Source organism: Carassius auratus, chromosome 38 (assembly GCF_003368295.1).
Source record: "Carassius auratus strain Wakin chromosome 38, ASM336829v1, whole genome shotgun sequence".
In the NCBI taxonomy this organism is placed as follows: domain Eukaryota; kingdom Metazoa; phylum Chordata; class Actinopteri; order Cypriniformes; family Cyprinidae; genus Carassius; species Carassius auratus.
This window is the reverse complement of record NC_039280.1, coordinates 20033203-20056737: the sequence shown is the minus strand read 5'-3', so window position 1 is coordinate 20056737 and position 23535 is coordinate 20033203. Positions and strand designations below refer to the sequence as shown.

The window sequence follows — 23535 nt, the reverse complement described above, 5'->3', positions numbered from 1 at the left end:
CTGCCATGCTTCCGGTTTGCTGGGGTTCAGTGCAGTTGCTCTCAAATGCATCAAACATTCCATTATATGTGTGATCATGTATAATGAAACTCCAAGAGGATCTGCTGTTATTTTATCATAAATATTCTACAGGTTCAAGGATGATGTCATCTTGGACGTTTCTTCTGGAAAGTACTTTGTGGAGAACAACGCTGGATTCCATGCCCTCTCCATCCTCAAGTAAATTGAACTTTTCTGTGTACCTTTGGACGTTTTAGTGATGCGGTGGCAGAATGTGGTTTACTGATGATCTGTATTGAACAGAATGAGTGACAAACTCGAATGAGTGACAAGACTCAGGTTGAGTGCTCATTACATGCTCACCTCCTAGTTATTCATTTACCACAGAGAGCAGGAAACATGTACAGGTTACATTTCACCAAAATACGTACACATATAGATATATCATAGCCCATTTTAGATCCAATAATATTTTGCATTGTGACATTATTATATCTTCACCACTAGGTAAAAGAAAGAAGAATGAAAAGATCCCTTTTTAGAAGATTTATTTAAATAATCTAAATAAATTAAAGGAAGTACAAAAAATATATATAAAAATGTGCAAATAATTCATAATTAAATAATAATTACATAATTATTATAATTTTTTTTACAGTAATGAGATTAAGAAAATTATGCTTACTTTGTCCTTATATTCTCATGCATATCTATAATCCCATTTTTTTTAAATATATTTTATTAATGCTTTTTCTTACAATATTTTGGGCACAGGGCAGGGGGTCATGTGATTCACCCTCTAAAACATAATAAAAAGTAACTAGCAAGTGAATTTCCACAAAAGGAAGTCACGTCATTGGGATTGCATGCAAACTTTTCCAATTTAGTCCAGGGCCGTTCGGTGCGCCGCCCACGTCTTGAGCTCCTGTCAGCTGTTAATGTCAGAGTGCTGAGCTTGGTGTCATCTGACACTCCGGCGCCTTACAGAGAGATGACTTTCACTGCTGTCACCCTGTCAGTCCCACAGAATCAGACCCTGGACCTTATGTCACATTCCTGACGGCTGCTTGCATTCAGAGCCCGAACCTCACAGGTGAAGCTTGGCGTTCCACATTTCATCTAAAATGGCCGAAGCTTTCACTTTTTGACACACAGCCAATCTCCTCAAGACCGCAGGGGCCGGGGGAGAAGGCTCTTATATAGTACGGTCACTCTGAAAGTCACATTACAGTCTTGTCCTTTGCGTCTCGTGTTTGCTATTCAAGCCTCACAGCCTCCCATGTTGAACACTTTCCGAAAACAGGCGCACGTCTACATTAGCATTTAGTTTGGGGCAATTATCCTCTTGACATTAGAGCATTAGTTAACTGCCAATTTATCCATCATGATGGGTGAAGCACTTTATGTGCTTTCCAAATGTCAATTAGGAAATGACTGTGGCATATATCCAATCAAATAGCCATCATGCTGATTATTTATTGACTGGTTAATTAGTGGAGTGGGTGAAGCGGTGTTGTGATCCAGCCGTGTATTGATTAAAGTTGTTGACACCTGTGAATGAGTTATGCATGCTGTTGTAGGTGTGCAACTGATGACACTGCGATGTACACGGCTGTAGCCTCCAACAGTCATGGACAGGCCTCCTCCCAGGCCTCCATCATTGTGAAGAGTAAGACTTTTCCTCCCGTTTTCTGGAATCTAAGTGAGATACATTTGCTGGAGAACCAAATTTAGACTATGAATAATTTCTTTTTGTGTCGACTCCATAGGGTGCAAAGAGGAAGAAACGCCCACTCCTTATTCCTGGATGCCTTCCCAGTGTAAGTGTGAAGCTCTCTATTCACTAGAATATCTGATATGATTTAAAAACAAGTCATGAAAGACACAAACTGTTTTGGTGTTTCTCAGATTCTGTTTTACCTGAGATCAAGTATACGAAGATTAACATCAACTTCACTGAGACGTTTGACGTGACTTTTGGAAGAGAAGGCGATAAGGCCACTTTGACCTGCAAGATGACTGTTAACCCCAACATGGCTAACCTGCAGCCTGAGGCAATGTGGTTCAGAGATGGTAGGAAGTGTCCAGCAAAGGCTAACGCAAAAACATTTTTGTATGAATGTGTGGTTATTGTTAATAAAGCTGTGGTCATACTGGACTTTGAGCATGTGATGCTGCAACGGTGGTGGAATGACGCCACGCTCTGCAGCATCTTCTTAAAAACATAAATTCAACAAACAACCAACAATGATAGATGTATGTGCTTTTAATTCAGCTGCGAGGTCTTGCTATGACATATTGATCTTCTATTGGTCACAGGATTTTACATGATACACATTTACAGGTCACAGTTTGGAACACAGATAAATGTGAATCATCTTTACATCTTTTATGCGTGAATGGAAGTCAATGGGATGACAAGTGTAGTGTGACCAGCCCCTATATGAATTCCATGATTACATGTAACTACAAGAGTTACAGTAGCTGCTGAATGTGAAATAAACACTTTTTTTTTGCACCAAAATGAATAGGGAAAAAGGACTGTTTTCAATCCCCCATTATCTGTTGATTAGCTAACAGATGTCCCGCCCCTAATGCATATTATTGATTAAGCTAGTGTTTTATGATGGCTGCTCAAACAAACAGATTGCAATTCCATTGTAATGCTGCTAATGATGCAGAAATTACGCATTTTGACAATATGCAGCAATGCAAATACTGCAGTTAATTTAAAATGCTTTTAATTTAGCCAATTATTCATTAGCTTGGGACGCTACTTTTATTTAATGATTTGTATCTGTCATCACTCGAAATTGAATTGGATTTCATAAAAGTGGATTTTTTTTTTTTTTTTTATGTAATAAAATATTTGAATTAGTGCTGGGCAACAAATAATCATGATTGATCAGATCTAAAATAAAAGTTTTTGTTTATATAATGTGTGAGTTTGTGTGTGTGTGTGTGTATTTATTATGTATAAATAAAGACACATATTTATATATTTTGAAAATATTTATAAATATACTTAATATCTAAAAATAAAATATTTTTCTTAAATATATACATGCATGTATATATATCTATATCTATATCTATATATATATATATCTATATCTATCTATATATATATAATAAATATGCAGAAACCTTTATTTTAAATGTGATTAATCGCGATTTATTGCTGCCCAGCATTAAACTGAATCAAATATATTTAGGAAATGATTGCTATTTATTGTTAAATAGATATTTGTTCTACATTTGTAGTGTATTTTACATCTACAAATGCATAAATAATAATTTTTATATTTCATTATGAATATATTTTGATCTAGATACTGTTTTTCATATAGCTACAGACAGTAACTGTCCTAATGACAGCTGTATTTATTTATTGTGGCATTCACCCCAGTCATATATTAATTTTCCAGTTGTTCTGTAGGTGATTGTTCTACAGTCGAGTCGTGTACAGAACAAAATGACTTTTTATGTCCATTTGTGGTTTATGACTCATTTCACTCCAATCTCATTGCCTGAATCATCAGATTATACTCTACAGATTCTGCAAAATAAATAGTTTCATTTTCTCTCCTCTGATACCCCATGTTGTGTTTTGGGCTCTCCAGAGCACCTCCTGAAAGAGTCGAGGTGGGTGAAAATGGAGTCTGGCGGAGGTGTTGCCAAGCTCACGCTTACTCAGCTCGCTAAAGATGATGAGGGTCTTTACACCCTCCGCATGGTCACCAAGGGAGGAGATGCGGTCCACAGGGCTTACGTCTTCGTTGATGGTAAAGAGTTGTGAACTTCTCCAAGGCTTGTTGAAAATCTTGTGTGATTCTTTTTCCTGCCCTTTAAAGGTCAGGATTAGCATAATTCATTTTATATAGCACATACTTCTGTTTCGGAGTGATTCCCTCAGCGTATCAGTGGTGTGTAGGAGTCATCATGTTTTGTCTTGGCAGATGGTCCACCTCCAGTTCCTCAAGCTCCCGGAGCCCCAATGGACATTAAGATCCATGATGCTAATAGAGATTATGTAATTGTGTCCTGGAAACCTCCTAATACCACCACCGAAGGCCCCATCATTGGATACTTTGTTGACAGGTGACTGCGCTGACTAAGGTGTCTTCCCAGTGGGAGTTATTTTATGGAATACATTTATACAAGTTCAAGTTGGATAATTTAAAATGTCATTGCATTAGATAGGAAAATGTCAAATATCTGCTCGACTTTTTGCTGGAATAAACCTGTTTGTCACATCCTTTTTTGAACTGCAGTACAGGAATTCTCTATGTGAATAACACTTGCACTAGCACTAGCACTAGCTTAGCGTGCAGTGTTTCATTGCAGAATCGTTCACAATATCCACATATCACCTGCAATCCATTTTAATCAGGTGCTAAATGCGCTACAACAACCTACTTAGAGTATTTAAATAAAGTCACTGTCAGCCTTTTCATTGCAAGTAGGCCTTCTTTCTATGCAACTGAGGATTATTATAGAATCTACCTGATTGACAAATGTTATCGTTATATGCCCGATGCAATTAGCTAGCCTCCTACAGAAACTAGTCTGTAAATTGAAAGGGATGTTGGATGTTGAAATATTGGGCTCTATTTTTTCTATTTCGCAGGACGAGTTGTTGTACAGTAACATCACCAGTAAATTACTGGTGTTACTAAGTTAACTGCTGTTTATAGAATGGCCAGTTGGTACAGAACATATGTTTAATTGGTCCCACCCATATTTGCCCTGTCTTAAATTTAGGGCCCTATTTTTTTTAATTAAATTTTGATTCAATTATTATTCTTTCTTTTTTTTCTAGACTCTGTTTTAATGGTTAAATACAATTTTATTTATCATCATCATCATCATGATCATCAAAAAAATAAATAAATGATCAATTAATTAATTTTATATATATTTTATATATGTCCACACATTGCATAATAAACATGTGTTTTGATTGGTAATGACGTTATACATCATGACGACAGACGGAAAGCGATACTGTCATTATTTTTATGCCTGCTAGAGGGCACTTAACTATAAATCGTAAATACAGGTCGTAATACGGTGCTTGCTCAAACGACCTATCTGGTCGTTTTTTGTTGGAGGACAGGCTCATAGTTTTACTTAAAACAGTAAAATGCTCATGATGGCTTCCAGAGCAGTTCTTAAGATTGTTTGTATGTTCATGTACTCATAAAATGAGGCTGAAAACACTGTGAGCATAGTAAATGAAACATATTACACATTCATTCACAGAAACATGCAGAACATGCAGGATTCATATTTAAATAGTATTTTTGCATCTTAATATTCACAGACACTGGTCCGTATCGTGTTCTGATTTAGGTGTACTGACCTACTTTAGATATATAAATCCAAAATATGTCAATGTCCATAACATTCTGTGTTATTCAGTAAATTCTGTTTTTATGACTGGATTCTGTATCTTGCAAATCATAGGGGTCTGCAAATTGCTGTTGTGGGCTCAAAAACCATAGTGTCAGTTCTCAGTTGCATTCCTCCTGTATTCTGTGTTTTGTTGTTTAAAACGTAAACTTCCTCTTATGTTTTGCATGAGAAGTGTGTTTGTGCTAGATAACATTTGCACAGTCTCTTAAAATTGAAAAGTGAAAGTGACATTCAGCCAAGTATGGTGACCCATACTCAGAATTTGTGCTCTGCATTTAACCCATCCGAAGTGCAGAGCAGTGAACACACACACACTGTGAACACACACCTGGAGCAGTGGGCAGCCATCTATGCTGCGGCGCCCGGGGAGCAGTTGGGGGTTCGATGCCTTGCTCAACGGCACCTAAGTCGTGGTATTGAAGGTGGAGAGAGAACTGTACATGCACTCCCCCCACCCACAATTCCGTCCGGCCCGAGACTAGAACTCACAACCCTTCGATTGGGAGTCCAACTTTCTAACCATTAGGCCGTTGGGATTTGAACCCAGGATCTCCTGTTTACTAGACAAGCGCTTTAACCAACTAAGCCACGGCGCCAACTTGCTTAAGTTTTAAATGTGGTTTAAGTGTTATATTAAAGTTGCTTAATTGTAGGTTGTCTGTAACACAAAAGACAGTTTGTTTTCCCTTCCAATATAGGCTACTTAGAAAATTGCTTACTAACACATATTTTCTTGCCAGAAACATGCTTTGCATATGCTAATAGATGCTGTGATTATTTTGTTCCCTGTCACTTTGAGCTGCATTAGCATCGAGCTGAAATGTACTCTCGTCGGACTATCGGTAATCAGACTGTTAAGTGGTGCATGGTTCTGCAATTACGTATGAATGCTCCTTAGCTCATATCATCTCCTCGGAGTGTAAAAGTGGGCTGTAATTTTCACTCTTTGACAGCAGCGTGGAAGTAATGATAGGATATTCTTGATTACTGTCCATATTTATTGTCGTCCATGTTTATTCTTTCACTCTTATTGGGCAGATGTGAAGTTGGAACAGAGAGCTGGATGCAGTGTAATGACTCCCCTGTAAAGAACTGCAAGTATGCTGTGCAGGGCCTGCTTGAAGGGCACTCTTATTACTTTCGCGTGCGTGCCGTCAACTCTCATGGCATTGGCAGACCCTCCAGAATGTCTGAGCCTATCGCCGCTCTGGACCCTACAGAGTTTGAGAGAATTCGTGGTGAGCAAAACGAAGTCCTCACGAAGTTACATTTAGTGATCAACTCTGTACGTGTTAATAATGCCCTTAATGTACTGCTTTTTGTTTCAACAGCCAAAAAACTTGGTGGAAGACTTGACGTTGTGACTTACTATGATGACCTTGAAGGTAACCGTTGAATTATTATTGTTTATTTGTTGATGCAGTCTCTGTAAATTGTATTCTATAGCATATATTATTTAATGGCATGATCACATGATCATTAATGGCTACTACGTTATAGTGACCATTGCATGTACACAGCTTCCGCCTAGTTGCTTTCTATTGTTGGACAATCCAATGGAGATATTCCTATCCTTCAGTGACCTTCAAGAGCTCAAAAATTATCTATAAACCACTTTACCTGCATCCCAAAATATTGTGGGGTGGAGCTGCCTTAAAATATTCTTCCTTTTGTCACTCAGTCAAGTTTGTGTCTTTGAATTTGTATAACGTATTAGATGACAGCAGCTGTCACTTAGTGCTTTCCCCCCTATTCTTTCATGCTTTTTGCTTTCAAAACGAGCAATAATTATCTAGCCCATAATTGGTTCTCTTCTGAGAGGTACTGATTAGTTTTTGATGAGAATTCCACAAGGAAGGGTACGTCCAAACATCTGTGGTTCTTTTTTCAAGTTGAAATGAACACATCAACCAGTGTCACCCATGTGCATGTATATGTGTTCAGTATGTGTGTGTATATACATAGCAGCAGTGGCGGCAGCAAAGATATTCGCATATCAGTCCATAATATTAAAGTTGCTTTGAAAGCTAGTGAAACTGCTAAGATATTTCCTAGTGTGTGTGTGTTCAGGGTAGAAACAGTAATTCTGTTTGATGTGCTTTGCCTGCAGCCGAGGGAAAAGCTCCGGGACCTCCCTCTAAAGTCTGTGCTTCAGAGACGGACCGAACATATGTTGTGCTCAGTTGGGTCCCTCCAGTCTACCATAGCAAAGCTCCCATGTGGTATTACATTGAGAAGGTTAGTTTCAGCTCACTGCCAGACGTTAACCCAGCCGAGTGGTCACAAACTTTATTTCAGCAGTTTACTTTTCTTCTTTTGTCACCTTTAATCCACAAAGCAGCACCTATGGTGTAAGAATGTTTAATAATAATATTTTTTTGTTTTGCATTAAATGATGCAGCAAAGCCCACAGGAACAATTTATTTCTCAGAAATGAATCTTTCTTGGCTCAGAGATAGATATTGAATTATATTGTTGTTTTAATTATATAGTATATATACTTTAAACCAGTAACTGATATCGAAGACCCATTTTTAGTTTTAGTATTATTCCTACTTTTTGACTATTACTAAAAACGGCATTACAAGATTATTACTATTATTATTAATGTAATAATAATAGTCAGGCAAAGCTGTGTGTTGCGAATGTATTTTTGTCTTTGTTTTATCTCGACTGTCTATATGTCTCAAATGCTACATGCTACATGTTTTCTGACTTGAGTATGAATAGCTGTAAAAGCTTATGCAATTATGCAAACAAAGTTAATTTTCTCTCATTTTATTTAATCTGTTGTCCCAATATTAAATTAACAGAGTTCTCAGTTATTTCAGTACCCAGCTGTCTCAGCTGTTCCTTCTAAAAATAAAAACAAAAATAAATGTGTTGTGATTGCAGACTTTGGCATTGTGACAAATCCATTGTCAATCTTTGGCTCTATTTAATCTTTATTTAATAAATTGAATTACTGTCTAGAAGATACAACTGTTGTTATTGTTGTTGAGGTTTAAGCAGTCATTATCATTTCTCACACAATATATACTCATGCAATAGTGTGTTTTTATTCATTCTGGATCTTTACAGCTTCAAGTCGGAGCTGGATCCTGGCAGAAAGTTAACACTAAAGTACCTATCAGATCTCCTCGCTATGCCGTCTTCGACCTGCTAGAGGGAAAGGACTATCAGTTTCGTGTGGTGTCTGCTAATATGCACGGCGTCAGCGAGCCTTCTGAGCCCACCGACACTGTAACAACCCTGCAGCTGAAGGGTAAATGCCCTAAAAAAGCATGTCACAGAGGGTACAGTGCCTCTGATGTATTCACTTAAGATATTGACATATTGAAATGCATATGAAATGGCATATAGATCTTTGAAGTTTGCTCTGCCTTTGATGTTGTCATTAAGACAGTAATGATTTTTTATCTGCCTTTCTGTAGTGGAACTAATTCATGCATGATAGGTCGTCAAGGGATTGATTGGACTGTTTGGTGAAATCACCCCTGAAATTAAGTTCTATGTTCATTCAGGTGTGCCCTCTGCTCCTGGACAAGTCATTGCAACCAGAGAGACAGACACTTCTGTTCTAATCCAGTGGGAGCCTCCACAGGATCCCAATAACCTGATTGGATATTACATTGATTCTTGCGTGAAAGGATCTAAAGCCTGGACCTCTGCCAATCACAAGCCCCATAAGCAGACTAGGTATGTGCTTAGACTAGGTGAAATGATTTTAGGCACTTCTCATGAATAGGGTATGAAAGCATCAGAAACTCTGAGATACTCTTGAAAATATTTTTTAACATTTAATGAACTTTAAAATAAAAATAAAAAATAATAATAAAGGTGCTGCCGATTTAACCTAATGAGTTCCTCCAAGGGAACTCATTAACCTTATTCAATATTATATTGATTCTCGTCTGAAAGATCTGAGAACCAGACCTAAGCCAATCACAGGCCCCACAAGCAGACCAGCGCTGTGTCTCTCAAAGGCATTGTAAGCTTGTATAGATCGTAGAGGCTTTTGGTGCCAAGGGCTTTGGGAAATACAGCCCAGGTATGGGCTCATTCTAGGTGAGCAAGCTGTTCTCATTCCCAGGCATCAAAAACTGAAGCAAAAATTGGTCAAACATCTTGTGTGTTGAAATAAAAATGTTATTTTGTTACTTTATTGTTGAACTAGGAGCTATATTGATAATGGAGCTATACTGACTATAGTGATGAGCTAGGAGGTACATTGCTTTAAAAAATTTGCCTTATTCATCTTTTGTATGAACATTCAGCAAATTACTGAGAACAAATGACATTATTTATGTCTATTTAGCCATTCTGGTATTTAAAAATAAATAAATAATAAAAATTAAAAAAAATAACCCATTATACTTCAACCAAATTCATATTTAGCTCCTGTATTACACAAAGCCCAACTTGAAACATAATTATATTTATAATTGACAATTAAAAACATCCCCAAAACCGTGCCCAATCCTTATTAAATTAGTTACAAATATAACAGCTAATGGCAAGTCCCCAACAGCAGATCTTTCAATGTTTATTTATTTATTTTATTTTTTCTAGAAGTAGGTGTGTTTACTAAAATAGCATGACTTTACAACAAGCCGGAAAAGGTCTTTATTTATCTTTATTCATAGGAGGTACTCACAATGATTATTTATAATTTTTCCTTTTTTTAATTTTTTGCTAGAAGTAGGTGTGTTTACTAAAATAGCATCTACAACAAACTAATTAACCTAATAAAGCCTAAACTAAAAAAAAAAAAAATCTCCAAAGGTTCAGGAATTATCACAAAATGCATCACATTTTAATTACAATTTCACTTAATTTTAGCAATAACTTTAGTATTTTACATTTGTGTCTCTTATGCTTGGGGGAAAAAAAAAGTAATGGGAAACCAAATTAAATCTGATTTGCAGAAAGTGTCTTAAAGTGCATGATTGTGAATGTGGTTATTAACAAAAATTAAAACAAAATGCGATCACATTACAATATTAAATGCCACTGGAAAACCAGAAAACTAGTTTGTGTTGCTGACATGTTTCTTCTGAGGATGTTATTCCGTAAATAATGAAATAGAAACTTCCTCTTTCACTGCCTCATTACTGGGTTCTCACAGGTTTGTTGTGCACGGACTGACCACCGGTGAGACGTATGTCTTCCGTGTTCAAGCCATCAATGAGCATGGTCTCAGTGATGAATCCCAGGAATCGGCTCCTCTTTCTGTGAGAGCCGCTCTTAGTAAGTCTGCCTTTGATATTCCATCAATAAACCATTTATTTTTATCCTTTTCTTCTTGCCAAACACATCCAAAAGCTGTTTTTCAGCAGGAGGTGTTTGGTATTGATAAACCCATGGTGTACAAATGACAAAAAAAAAAGCACCCACCAGAAATGGCTCGCCAGACTTCTTTTTAATGACTTTACAACAAGCCGGAAAAGGTCTTTATTTATCTTTATTCATAGGAGGTACTCACAATAACAACAGAAATGATGAATTCTAGACGTCAAAGGTTTCTTTAGTATACAGTAGAGCAGAGCGGTGAAGTGTGCCAATGCCAGTAGATATTCTGCTATTTTTATTAAAGGCCATCAGAGAATGTTTGTTACAGTGATTTTACAGTACCATGGACTATAACATCAAGTCAGGTGTGAACAATGTTGTGCCAATATTACCGTGCATCCCTAATATATATATGTATATGTATATATGTAACCATCAGACAATAAATACAAAAGATATCATACCACCCACCCCTAGTAGACAGTTACATGGAAGAGGCTATAAAAATCTTTATATTTCCCTCAAACCTCATACCATTTGCAAAATTGGTTTAATAATTTATACCAAATGAGTCAGAATGTTTTTTCTTTCTGTGTCTCTGTGGGACACTTAGTCAACAAGTAGAAATGATTTCAGCCAGCAGACCATTAAATTTTTACAGATCTGGATGATTTGTAGAGCTGTTTGCTTTGTAAGTCTTTAGATTTAGCTAACAGCAATCCTCTGTTTGGACTCTGGGGGACAATTCCATGCTCGGAGACTTCAAAAGAAAAAAAAAAACTTTTTGTCCTAAGAGTGCTGGCCTGTCTGTAGTACAGAGCCAGTCAAAACAGTGGTTAGGAAATTAAATTAGATGATTTCGTTCCATTGATTTATTAGATGGAATAAGATGTTTTAATCAAGCAGCTCTGATGTAGTATATCTAATCTCATACCATTTTTTGCTATGGACATTACTGATAACGTGTGTGGCTTGAGAAGAGTGTTTCATTTACTCTATTTGACAGTCAAACACTCACACACACACACACACACACACACACACACACACACACACACACACAATATAGCCTTAAAATTAGTTTTACATTGACCCAAGCCATATCAGGGGTAAGAATATCATAGGAACCTAAAGGTGGGCTCTTTTGATCTGCACCTAGCAACAACTCCAAACAACCTAGCAACTGCACTAAAACTGTGATATGCTCTCATATCACCCGAGCATTTTTATAGCATGTTTTGAATGGGCAACGACCATTTTCATCATACAATTAGCATTATAGCTTCACGTCTGACTTGGAGACTTTCAGCAGGATCATTTTACTGTTAAAGACATTTGGTCAGCTGTAAGGTATTCTTTGTGTATGATGCAGTCCCATTATGCTTTGAACTCAGTTCAAGATGGCTAAAAAATAGGTTAGAAATATAATTAATTCATTATCAAAATTTTATTTCAGTCTAGTATAAGTTGTTCAGCCTGATTAAAAATAATCCATTTTTTATCTAATTTACTCTCTATTTACACTACTATTAAACATTTTAGCATCAGTTTCCAAAGGAATTCACTTTTGTCTGGTGATAAATAATACAGTAAAACAAGCTAAGATCAGCTGGTTTATTGGTTTTCACATATTTCCAAATATAATTTATTCCTTTGATGGCAAATGTGTATTTTAAGCAGCCTTTACCAAGGGTAATCACATGATCATTCAGACATTATTCTACAGTAATTTGGTGCTCAAAAATATATGAAACGGTGATACAATTTATTTTTATTTGTTCTAAAAGTTCAAAAGAACAGCTTTTATTTAAAATACAAATATAACTTTTGATTAGTGTAATGCCTCTTTGCTGGATAAAAGTTTTAGTTCCGTAAAAAAAAAAAAAAAAAAAAAAAAGAATAATGAATAAAAAAAAAAAAAAAACCCTCAGGTTCTATTTTAGCTTGTGATGCTGCTTTACAAGGCAGTTGTTTATGTAGGCAGTAGATAGCAAAGCAGCTGTTCCAGAATAAAGCCCTAAATTCTCTTGTTAAAAAACACTGCCATATTTTGAGGCTTACACCAATGCATTCCACCCTCCTATATTACTCCTCCAGACACAACGCTTCGCCCAGAAATTTGCATATTATAAGCCCGAGATGAGGCTTGCACGCCAGCGCATGTTCCTCTCTGTCCAAGACATTGAGTAATGGGGAGGACCAGCTAAAGAAATCTGTCTTCTCCACAGAGCTGCCCTCTTCCCCTTATGACATCTCTCTTCTCTACTGTGACGGGGAATCCATGGTGCTCAACTGGAAGCAGCCACTCCGTTCTGGAGGAACAGACGTCACTGATTATTACATTGACAAATGCAATGTGGCCACGAAGACATGGAAGGAGGTCAACGTCCCACCCATCAAGGAAAGACTGCACAAGGTGGCCATGTATTGCAGCATCACGTGCATGTCATTGTTATCAGCTTATATTGATTGATTTATAATATACATAACATAATTACTAAAATGAACTTTTCCTTCTGAAGGCTGGAGGTCTGACAGCTGGGTCAGTTTATCAGTTTAGGGCCTATGGAGCTAATTTGATTGGACTGGGGGATGTTTCGACCCCTAGCGCTCCCTTCAAATGTGAGGCTTGGACCATGCCTGAGCCAGGTAATGCATCATGTGAACATAGTTTTACTTCTAAAATTATAACACTATTTACTAATTTCCATGCCATTGAACACCCGTATGCTGCTGTGTGTTCTGTGTAACACAAAAGAAGACATTTTTAAGAATCTTCCATCAGCTGTTCCCAATACGGAGATTTATTTTCCTTAGGAAAAAAAGTAGAATAAGCTGGAAATGTAATGTAATGTAAATCTATACATAAAACAATGGAAAAAAAAAAGGCATTTTTGCTTTTTTGACAAAACATCATCTAAGTTAACCAGCTATTATGCTGGGTAACACAGAACTAGAAGCACTAAAATGTATTGCTCATTGCAAGTTATTATTTGTTGATGCTTTAATTAGTGTTAATTATGGGCTATGTTGTGTTGCCACTTCACTTCATTTTGAATCAGCAATGTAGATTAGATCACAGAAAGCTAAATGTTTAAGTTTCCAAGGCATAACAAAGGATGTACAAGATCAATAAATGTAAGATTTTCATTGGCAATGCAGCACTGGGCTGAAAGGGCAATTGACAGTTCTGCAAGCTGGCACAAAACTTTCTCACATTGGTCCCGGGCCAAAAGGCCATCTTTATTCTTGAGCCCTGTCACTGAGAATCCTCCCCCCTCTGCAGCTCTGGAATCTTATTCTCCATTCCTCATTTTTTAAGCAACACATTCAAGAACTAATGGTCTTTTGGCAGGATATTGTTGCACCATATAGAATCTGAATTCAAAAAGACAACAATTCTTTGGTATGTTTCTATTTTATATGGTAGTCAAATATATTTTATTTCATTACATTTCATTTTATTTTATTTTATTTTATTTGTATTACTCTATTTGGAGTTTTTTTCTCAATTAACTGATGTTGGTGGAAAAGAGCTCTATGAAGATTCTTCATAGTTGTATCTCTTTATTTCCACAGAAGAAAGAAGAAAATATATGTTTGGCACAATATAAATATGGTAAAATTTGGTGTTTTTATGTGCTGCCCTAAGAACACTTTAGAGGAAGTAAAAGTCTCATGTGTGCAAAACACTCTCATGCATGAGTCTTCCAAACCACAACACTTGGAAAACATTACATGGGCACTTGTCGTTTAGCAGATGACAGTTTTCTTATTAGAGGCACAGATCCTCAACAGCAAGATGTCTTTGTGTTTGCATGGTTAAAAACCCCTTTAAAGCCTTCAAATGTGAACTGGTTTTATATTGACCCTGCAGGGAATAAACCTGCAACCACCACCATGCTGGCAGCCACCAATCCACTATATCACCATTATTAAAACTGAAGTATTAATAACATTAGCAGGACATGTTTCAAAACATGTTACAGTGTTACTTTGTTTCAGTTGAACTGAGTCGAAGATGATCAATAACCGTTTTCACACACATATTCAGATATGGCATGCATTATATCCTGATAATATTCCTCTCTCTGCCTCTCAATATTCGTGTATTAAACAGTCAAGACCAGACAAGAAATACAAATGGACCAATGTGATTCTCCTGGAAGCTGTAAAGTTATATTTCCATTTATAGTTTCCCTAAAATCCCCCCAAAAAAATTATTTCACATTACAGCTGAATTTCAGAATTTAAGAATCAATATTAATTACAGTGATGAGAATAAGGGTGATAATTAACATGAAAGTCACGTTTTCTTTGTTTCGTTTTAGGTTGAAATGTCATCTGCACATATTTCCATGAGATTCACCAAAATGTTTATAAAACATGATTGAAAGCAAGAAAAACTTGAGCATTGATTTCCTTGTGTTTGGCTTCGGTAGGTCCAGCCTATGACGTGATCTCCACTGAAGTAAGGGATGATTCTGTGGTGGTGGAGTGGAAGGCTCCTGTCTACAACGGTGCCAGTGCCATTACTGGATACTTTGTTGAGAAATCCAAGAAAGGCTCGGATAACTGGAGCAAAGTCAACGAAAGTTCAGTCAACCACTGCTATCTTAAGGTATCGATTTGTGCCGTCAAACTCACATCCTCAGATCTTTTGTACTATTGCTTCAGCTAGACATGGGAGTATGTGTGTTTCTCTATGGCTTTATCAAACGTATTGTTTGAATGATTGCAGGTCAAGGGTCTAGAAACAGGCGAGTCTTGTGTGTTCCGTGTGCGGGCAGAGAACGCCAATGGCATTGGCGTGGCTTCAACCCCCTCTGACCCTGTATGCATCAAGGCACTGCCAGGTAAAACAGTTCTGTAGAGTGGACAGTTGAAGGAAATACTTGTGAATGAATATGCGTACATATTTGAATGGGAATATATGAATATGAATACTTACACATAGAGAAATGGGAAAAACCTTACGGTCACACTGACATTAACAAACAATTAACTAGGACTTTTGCCTCTGTTAACTTCTAATTTGTTGCTTATTAATAGTTAGTATGGTAGTTGTTGAGTTTAGGTACTAAATAATGTATATTATGGTCATGCAGAATATGTGCTTTATAAGTACTAATAAAAAGCCAATATAGGCATGTTAATAAGCAATTAGTTAATAGTGAGAATTGGTCCCTATACTAGTGTCATTTGTTTATTCTAGAGCATGTATGCACATTGAATGAACTTGAATGAAAAGCATTTTTGTTCAGTTTGAGTTTAGGAATCACAATTTATGAGACGATTAGTGTTGGATTTTTTGCTGATTCGTACATAGATTGTTAGATGACATGGTTGATTGGAAGTACTTTTAAAGAAAATTCTGTTACCAATTTCTCTCCTGTATGTCATTACAATCTCATAAGAATTTGGTTCATCTTCAAAAAACAAATTAAGATATTTTTAATAAAACTGCCTTCCAATGGAAGTCCAGGTAACTAAAAAGGTCATAAATGCATAGTTAAACAAATCCATATAAATCAAGTGATTTTATTCAAGTCTTGTCAAGAGATATGATCAATTTATACGATGAACAGATTTTATTTGGGATTTTATTTGCATCTAAACAGTGATTGACACATACATAGAGCACATCACATATGGTCAACGCGAAAGCTCAAATGCGCACATGTGTTGCGTGAGAATCAATGAGGTTTGTTCTATAACACATGCACAAGCTTTCGTGTTTACAGTATGTGATTAATTTTGTTTATGTGTGTGTTTATATGTGAATAAAAAGCTAAATTATATATTTTTATATATAAAGCAACCTAATCTCTTCTCAAGACTCGGATTAAATTGCTAGATTCATAATTAATTTGTGTTTTTAGATTCATATTTCATTTTTGGTTGAACTTTCCCTTTAAGGCAGCGAATCTCAATGAGAGAATATTGGGGGTGCTGGAAGATATACTTTTGAAAGGGGTTTTGTTTACAGTAAAAGATCAAACCAAGACAAAATTAAACTTGCAAGTACTTGCAAAAGAATGTGTTCTGCATCATTCTAACACATGGCAGTTTACACCAATGAGACTAGACGAGAACAAGTATTGTTTCCATAGCAACTACTCTTTACTTCAGTTTTTCAGTCAGTTTTGTGTAGCACAGCTGTCGGACTTGTGTCTAGCATCCAGAAACATATTTATAACATATATTACATAATAAAATTAAGAAGAAAAATGGTTCTTGTTTATTGATTGGCTGCTTTTTTTGTGATGATAATCTAATTAAAGTTTAAATGTCCAATTGCTTTGTATTTTTTTAACCCTCAGAAAAGTAATTTCTGTCAACATCCCTGGGAAACTAATGATAATGATATTTTAGGTGTTAAAGTTGTGGAGAACCACTGCTTCGAGGAATTTAGTTCGAAGTCAATATGAAATGTCATTCATTTACACATGAAAAATGATTTTTTAACCAGAAAAATATTGTGGAAATCATTACATAACAGAACAGAGTTAGGTTTTTGGAAAAGGTCAACATGATGGTTAACTGATTAGCATGGCCCAACTAGCCTTTCATGTTCGATGACTTACCAGTTTTTCTCAATAGACTGCTTTTGTAAAAATTATTGAATATTCTGACAAAATGTTTTTTTTTTTTTCGTATAGATGTTTTTCTACTTAAATTTTTTCTACTTTTTTCTTGAAGGCTCTTAAAGCATGGAATGGGCTGGAACCATTTTTGATGTCACATCTCAGCATAGTGCCTTGTCAGCCAATCAGTCACATGACGTATGGCTCCAGATTAGCTCAAATGTCTGTGCCCGGAACTGAGTGTCTATGAGCAAAAATGGCAGATTTCAATTAACATACTTCTGAGGGATGAACGGATGGCTTCCTTCAGTATGGACCTCATTGGCTTGGTGACACTAGTCATCCATCCAGGGTGTTTCCCTGCTTTTGGCTAGAGAGGATGTAATCCTCTATGTGAATATTGGTTGGGTAGTTGCATTTTAAGGGATGGTTTTTACTAGAGTATATGAAGATTGGCTTTTTGGAATTGTGCACAGTAAAACCAGAAGTTACATTCCGTTTTGACAGTTACACATGTTGTCAGTATAGTCTATAAGCACTTACAAAACCACCCAGAATTCAGAATAGCTGAATATCAGTGGATTTAAAAGAAGGGATCTGTATTTTGGATGAAATGAGAGGAGTTCAGAGCCGTGCGGGGCAGTGTGGATGGCACCATGGGAGGCGTTCTGAAGTGTCTTGGGGAGCAGCTGCCTGCACATTCGCAGATAAGGAAAATGGGATGATCCACGATGATTCACTCTGAGCAACCTGAAAGGTTTTGAGGCTGATAAAATGCTGTCAGCCAGTAGAGTGCACTGTGGATTCGTCTGTCTATATAAAGTATGTGTGTGATGTTGTATGAGATGTTCTCCTTCTAGCACGACTCAGAAGGGAAGCCCTGTGTAGGCTGATTGGTCATAACTGCAACAATCATTCACAAACCTCTTCACACCTTGCATATTTCATTTGCTTTTATCATGAAGCAAATTTGAATATGCATGTACACCATTACACTGAAAATGTTTTTAAAAATCTTAATTAACTGGCTTTATTCAAATAAAAAATAGTGTCCACCTATATACATTGATTTATATCAACTAATTTATGAACGTAATCTTTATGCATTAAATCAGGTATAAAGATATCTTTAAGGTCACGACTGCACATAAAAATACCGCTATTCTTTTCTTGGTTTAAACTTATTTTCCGGAATGATTTGCTGTGTGGAAAAAGTGGATTTCCAGAACATCATGGCCACTTTCCAAATAATGAAAATGAATTAAAACTGGGTTTGTAAAGCCACAAAATGAGACTTATCGTAAAAGTGGTGCTCACAATATTATATCATCCTTAATAAAATATATAGTATGTCTTCTGAAGCCATTCTATAGCTTTGTGTGACAAACAGACAGAAATATAAGCTGATTTTTATGGAAAATAAAAGAGGGTGCTCCATCAGGTTTGATTTCAATGACATTTGGTTACAAGACACATTGGAACCAATGGCATTTGACGTCAGTGGTGTTAAATGTCATCAACGGGACATTTTTATACGTGACATTTGTAGTCCATTTTAGATCTTCAGAGGAGCAAAATATAATCTAATTAATATTAAGATCACATGTATCCACATATATATATATATATATATGAATTAGTATATGGAGATAATATTCATTATTTAAATCCGGTCAATTTAATATTGTGTTCTCCAGCTTGTTCTCATCAGAAGGAACAGAACTGTTTTGTAGTCTGCACAAATTCTTCTCTGTTTTGCTATTTTTAAGGCACCCAGGAAATCAAATGTGGAGTCGACGAGGAATCAGGTGACATTTATCTCTCTTTTGAGAGCTGCCAAATGGCGGAGAAATCGAAGTTTGTGTGGAAGAAGTCCTACCAAGAAATCACTGACTTCTCTAAGGGAATCGCCGTGAAGACATCAGGCAGCCAGTAAGAAAAACACACGTACGATGTGTCCTAACTAGATCTGGACCAGAAACATGTTAGCTTAAAGCATATTTAGGGCAATGCCACAGTCTGTGCATATTTAATTCAGTTTTTTTTTCCTTTTGTTGTCCCACTGAACAGACACTAATGTTTGCTCATTTGTTTCTTTAGCTCAACTTTGCTTTTTAAGAACCCAGACAAAGAGGATTTGGGCACATACTCTGTGTCTGTTACCCTGACTGATGGTGTCTCCGCCAGCTACAAGATCTCAGCAGAAGGTGAGGCCTGTTAATATATTATGACTATCACTTTCATTATTAATGCCCTTCCTCAAAATTATATAGCGAGCCAGACACTATCAAAACATTCCTCTGACAGATTCAGATCTTATTTGATTTGGCTGACTTGTCAGTACGTTGATCTGTATTATGGATGCTACATCATCTGCAGTGAAGTGGCTGCTATAATATTACATATTGTACAAAGATCCTTAGTAATAAAAATAATAATGCTAATAAGATTTGATTGTTGAAGTGTTGCTAATGATGAAAGTTGCCTTTGTCTTCCATTTTAGAGCTTGAGAAGATGTTGGCCCTCAGCTATGACATACGCAACCCAAGTGAGTGACCCTGGATAGTAAAGACTGAACACAAAGCATGTTCAACAAGTGTACTCGAGACTTCAACTGAACAGTGTATTCAGGGTTCCCACAGTCTTGGAAATATTCCAAGCTTGTAAAATGATGCAATTCAAGTAAATCAGAAAAAGGTCATGGAAATGATTGTAACATTTCACTGTTTGTTTATTAACATCCTTTGCTGCATGTTAATTCATAGTTATTGTTATAGTATTTGGAATGTCAAAACATGATTGCATACTAATTACCTACTATTAATGTATAGAATTATCATGTTTCCAAATTTTCTATGGTGTGTATACATTTTTCGATATTCTTTGCACTAAACAAAAATTATTGGCTAAAATTACTTTTTCTGAGGTTTGAAATGTATCTACATTAGATACAGTAGATGTCAATGTTCAAGCATGGGAACCCTGAATTTTAATCTGCCTAATTGCTTCATTGCTTGGCAACCATAAATTACCCTGCAATAATAAACTGGATGACATGACATATTATTAATAATAATGTGACTATCTATTGAACATTAGTGTCTTTTTTCACCCCCAAATTACTAGTACCACTGTTTTATAAAACACTTGAGGCTATTACATTGATTTTACCAAAGTTAAATGGGTTTAGCTTCATGCTGTGCCTGAAAATAGCATTTAAGCATTTTCACATTCACTGTAACAAGGGACATGGCTTGTTGCTTAAAATAAACTCTGATATTTTTATATGGGATTGGCATGTGTTATTACTCAAGTGTAAAGTCATGCGAATGAACGGGGACGACACACAAGACAACATGTCAACATGTCACACATCACCTCTCTTGTGTTGCAGTTATTCCTCTGAAGACTCAACTGGCGTATAAGATTCTAGAGAGAGGCCGTGTGCGCTTTTGGCTGCAAGCTGAGGCCATCACCTCTGCCGTGACCTACAAATTCTTTGCCAGTAACAAGGAGCTTGTCAACTGTGAGGTAAACAACTGCAAATAAAGTGGTACAGGCAACCAACGTCTTCATTATTTCATAAACAGAAAGCAGAGAGTTTTATATTAAAGGAGATGGTGTACCCCAAAATGAAGATTCTGTCATCATTTACTCCTCCAAACTCCATAGGACTTTCTTTCCTCTATGAAAAATAAAATAAGCTGTTTAACAACACAGTAAAAGCATCATAAACAGCGCCCATATGACTTCTGTACTAATTTCAAAATGACTAAAGTCATTATGTATTGAAAATATTTAACTTCAGGTATACACAAAATTTTCTGTATCATATTGGTTATCAGATTATTTTCAATATCTATTGGCTGATATATTATATGCAATATCGTAGTATATTTCTAGTGTGAATATATTTAGCATATTCTAATATCCTTTGACATCCAACTTAATATTCACAAACACAAATAATTGAATAAGTTAAAGCTGCGGTAGGGAACTTTTGACGCTCTATCGGTTAATAAACAGAACTGCTTGCGTCTTGCGGAAGAACATCGTAGCCGGAACTACTTCTCTCTGTTTATGTCTATGAAGAATCACAAAGGTACTGGGTTACTCCACCGCGTTACCCACGAAGCAATCTAAAATAGTCCGAATATAAACACTTATTATAGGTGCACCCTAGTGATTCAGGACAAGACAAAAACACGGTTTGGAAAATGGATTCATGGTGTACTCGCTTATTATATACATTTTTCTACATTTTGAACACAAACAAAGTTACGGACCGCAGCTCTGATTGGTTATTTTTTACCGGGAGCGGATGACTTTCTGCAAATGGCAATAGGAGCACTGGGAGGAGCCAGAGGAACTCGATTTATTCACAGATTATCTGTCTCATATTCTACTGACAGGACATAATGACAGGTTTAACAAATATGTAAAAAATATCTTTTTTACAAAAGTTACCTACTGCAGCTTTAAATCAGTTCAAGATCAAGATCTCTGTGAATATATACAGTATAATTATGCAATTTAAAATGTTAATTTTTTTGTTGTTTTTTTTTTTTTTTTATTCTTTTATGATATAGTACTGCTGCATCCCTTTCACTGAACTAAAAGGCCAGCATGGACTTTCTGCTATAAGTAATACCTTTTGTGTTCTGCGGGAGAACGAAAGCCATTCCGGTTTTGTATTTGATTACTGAATTCTCTGTGAACTATCCCTTTAAGCTTAGCTCCGACCTTTGCTGTGCTGGAAAACATAACCATTCCAAATAAATAGATTCAGCTCTATTGCAATACTACCATCTGTTATGTTTTTCTGTTCCATTTGCGTGAGCCTCCTAAGAAAAGCCCAGGAGAGAAATGTTTACCTCTCCCGCTTTTTCACAGCAAACTAAAATGAGTCATGATGCAGCTACGGGCATTATTGAGATGGTGATGGATCATTTCACTGACGACAGCGAGGGCACTTTCACCGTGCAGATCCAAGATGGCAGAGGCAAGGCCCAGTCCTCTCTGGTGCTGATCGGAGACGGTGAGAGCCAGCATCGCTCGAGGGCTTCTGCAGCTCTCATCTTGAGATATTGTGCTCCTCTGTTGAACTCTACTCACTGACCTCTTATAGTTCCTGCTCTGTTTTCCTTTTCCAGCCTTCAAGGCAGCGCTGGCTGAGGCGGAATACCAAAGGAAGGAGTACATTCGTGTGAAAGAGGGTACGGCACTCATCCTGTTGATGTAGCTGTTGAAATAAACTTCAGATAGAGTGAATTACAACCTGCGGTTTTGTAATCCATTCTTGGTATTCCTTTTCTGTGGTTTACAAACAAGCTTTGCATTATATATAAAAATCTCTTATTGGTTCCCTCATGAAAAACAATTGCTTGCATGAATATTTCATCCTAAAATGAAAGTCCTTTCATTGCCCTCATTGTTTTTCCAAACCTGTACAGCTTGCTTCCGTAGAACATGCTAGAAAAGATTTTAATAATATGCCAGTTTTTATACTGAATTATGTGGTAGATTCTTCTCAGACTAGTAGAATTTGAATCCCAAATTTTGTATCTTGACTTCCCAGCTAGACCAGATAACAACCATCTTGGCCAGGCTTAGACTAGCAAACCACTTAGGCTGGTTTAGGTTGATTTTTTTAAGTATAGTTTTCTAACTGATTCTGAGTTTCCCATATTGTCCACTTTCCATTTTTATTTTCCCAGGCCCTCACTTTATGGAGTTCCTCTCCATTCAAGTTGGGGATAATGCCTCTGTCACTCTTGTTTGCAAGGCGAGTTGAAGGGGAATGATTTAGCCAAAGCAAATTGTACATCAAACTGAAGACTGGGTGCTGATAAATGGTGTTTTCTTGCATGTGTGACCCCCTTCAGGTGGCTAATTTGAAGAAGGACTCTGTGTTCCAATGGTATAAGGACAACGTAAAGGTGATTTCTGAGGTGCCTGCTGACCTGAACTCAGGAGTCTGCAAGTTCCCCCTAATTAATGTGAGCACTTCACTTCAAAAACACTGAAACTAAAAAATGTTTAGTCTAATGTCACTCAAGGTTACCAAAAAAGCTTTAAAATAACACATCTATTAAAACAGCAGTTGACCCAAATATTATATTCCAGGTTATTTAATATTTCCAGTGAATACATAAACAATAGAAAAGTGATCTAAAAGCCTTACACATGGGCTAAATTTGTTTTAAGCATTGGTGAATTTGCTTAAACACAAAACAAA

The 23535-nt window shown here is 36.5% G+C and overlaps 1 protein-coding gene and 1 non-coding gene across 2 annotated transcripts in view; one reads left to right on the top strand and one right to left on the bottom strand.

Annotated features, from left to right (window-relative positions):
* LOC113057324 (myomesin-2-like) overlaps positions 1-23535 on the top strand; it is a 46623-nt gene that overhangs the window by 5478 nt on the left and 17610 nt on the right. Inside the window, exons 5-28 of the mRNA XM_026224670.1 lie at positions 133-219; positions 1581-1669; positions 1770-1820; positions 1909-2073; positions 3624-3785; positions 3960-4101; positions 6457-6656; positions 6750-6803; positions 7529-7656; positions 8500-8683; positions 8943-9117; positions 10547-10668; positions 12939-13126; positions 13233-13359; positions 15153-15331; positions 15452-15566; positions 19067-19229; positions 19398-19504; positions 19801-19845; positions 20692-20828; positions 22191-22335; positions 22451-22513; positions 23015-23082; positions 23183-23296. Of these exons, the coding sequence (XP_026080455.1) occupies positions 133-219; positions 1581-1669; positions 1770-1820; positions 1909-2073; positions 3624-3785; positions 3960-4101; positions 6457-6656; positions 6750-6803; positions 7529-7656; positions 8500-8683; positions 8943-9117; positions 10547-10668; positions 12939-13126; positions 13233-13359; positions 15153-15331; positions 15452-15566; positions 19067-19229; positions 19398-19504; positions 19801-19845; positions 20692-20828; positions 22191-22335; positions 22451-22513; positions 23015-23082; positions 23183-23296 (3010 nt within the window). The remainder of the gene's footprint in view (positions 1-132; positions 220-1580; positions 1670-1769; positions 1821-1908; positions 2074-3623; positions 3786-3959; positions 4102-6456; positions 6657-6749; positions 6804-7528; positions 7657-8499; positions 8684-8942; positions 9118-10546; positions 10669-12938; positions 13127-13232; positions 13360-15152; positions 15332-15451; positions 15567-19066; positions 19230-19397; positions 19505-19800; positions 19846-20691; positions 20829-22190; positions 22336-22450; positions 22514-23014; positions 23083-23182; positions 23297-23535) is intronic.
* trnat-agu (transfer RNA threonine (anticodon AGU)) lies at positions 5941-6014 on the bottom strand. The gene has a single exon. It is a non-coding gene; the product is annotated as a tRNA-Thr (tRNA).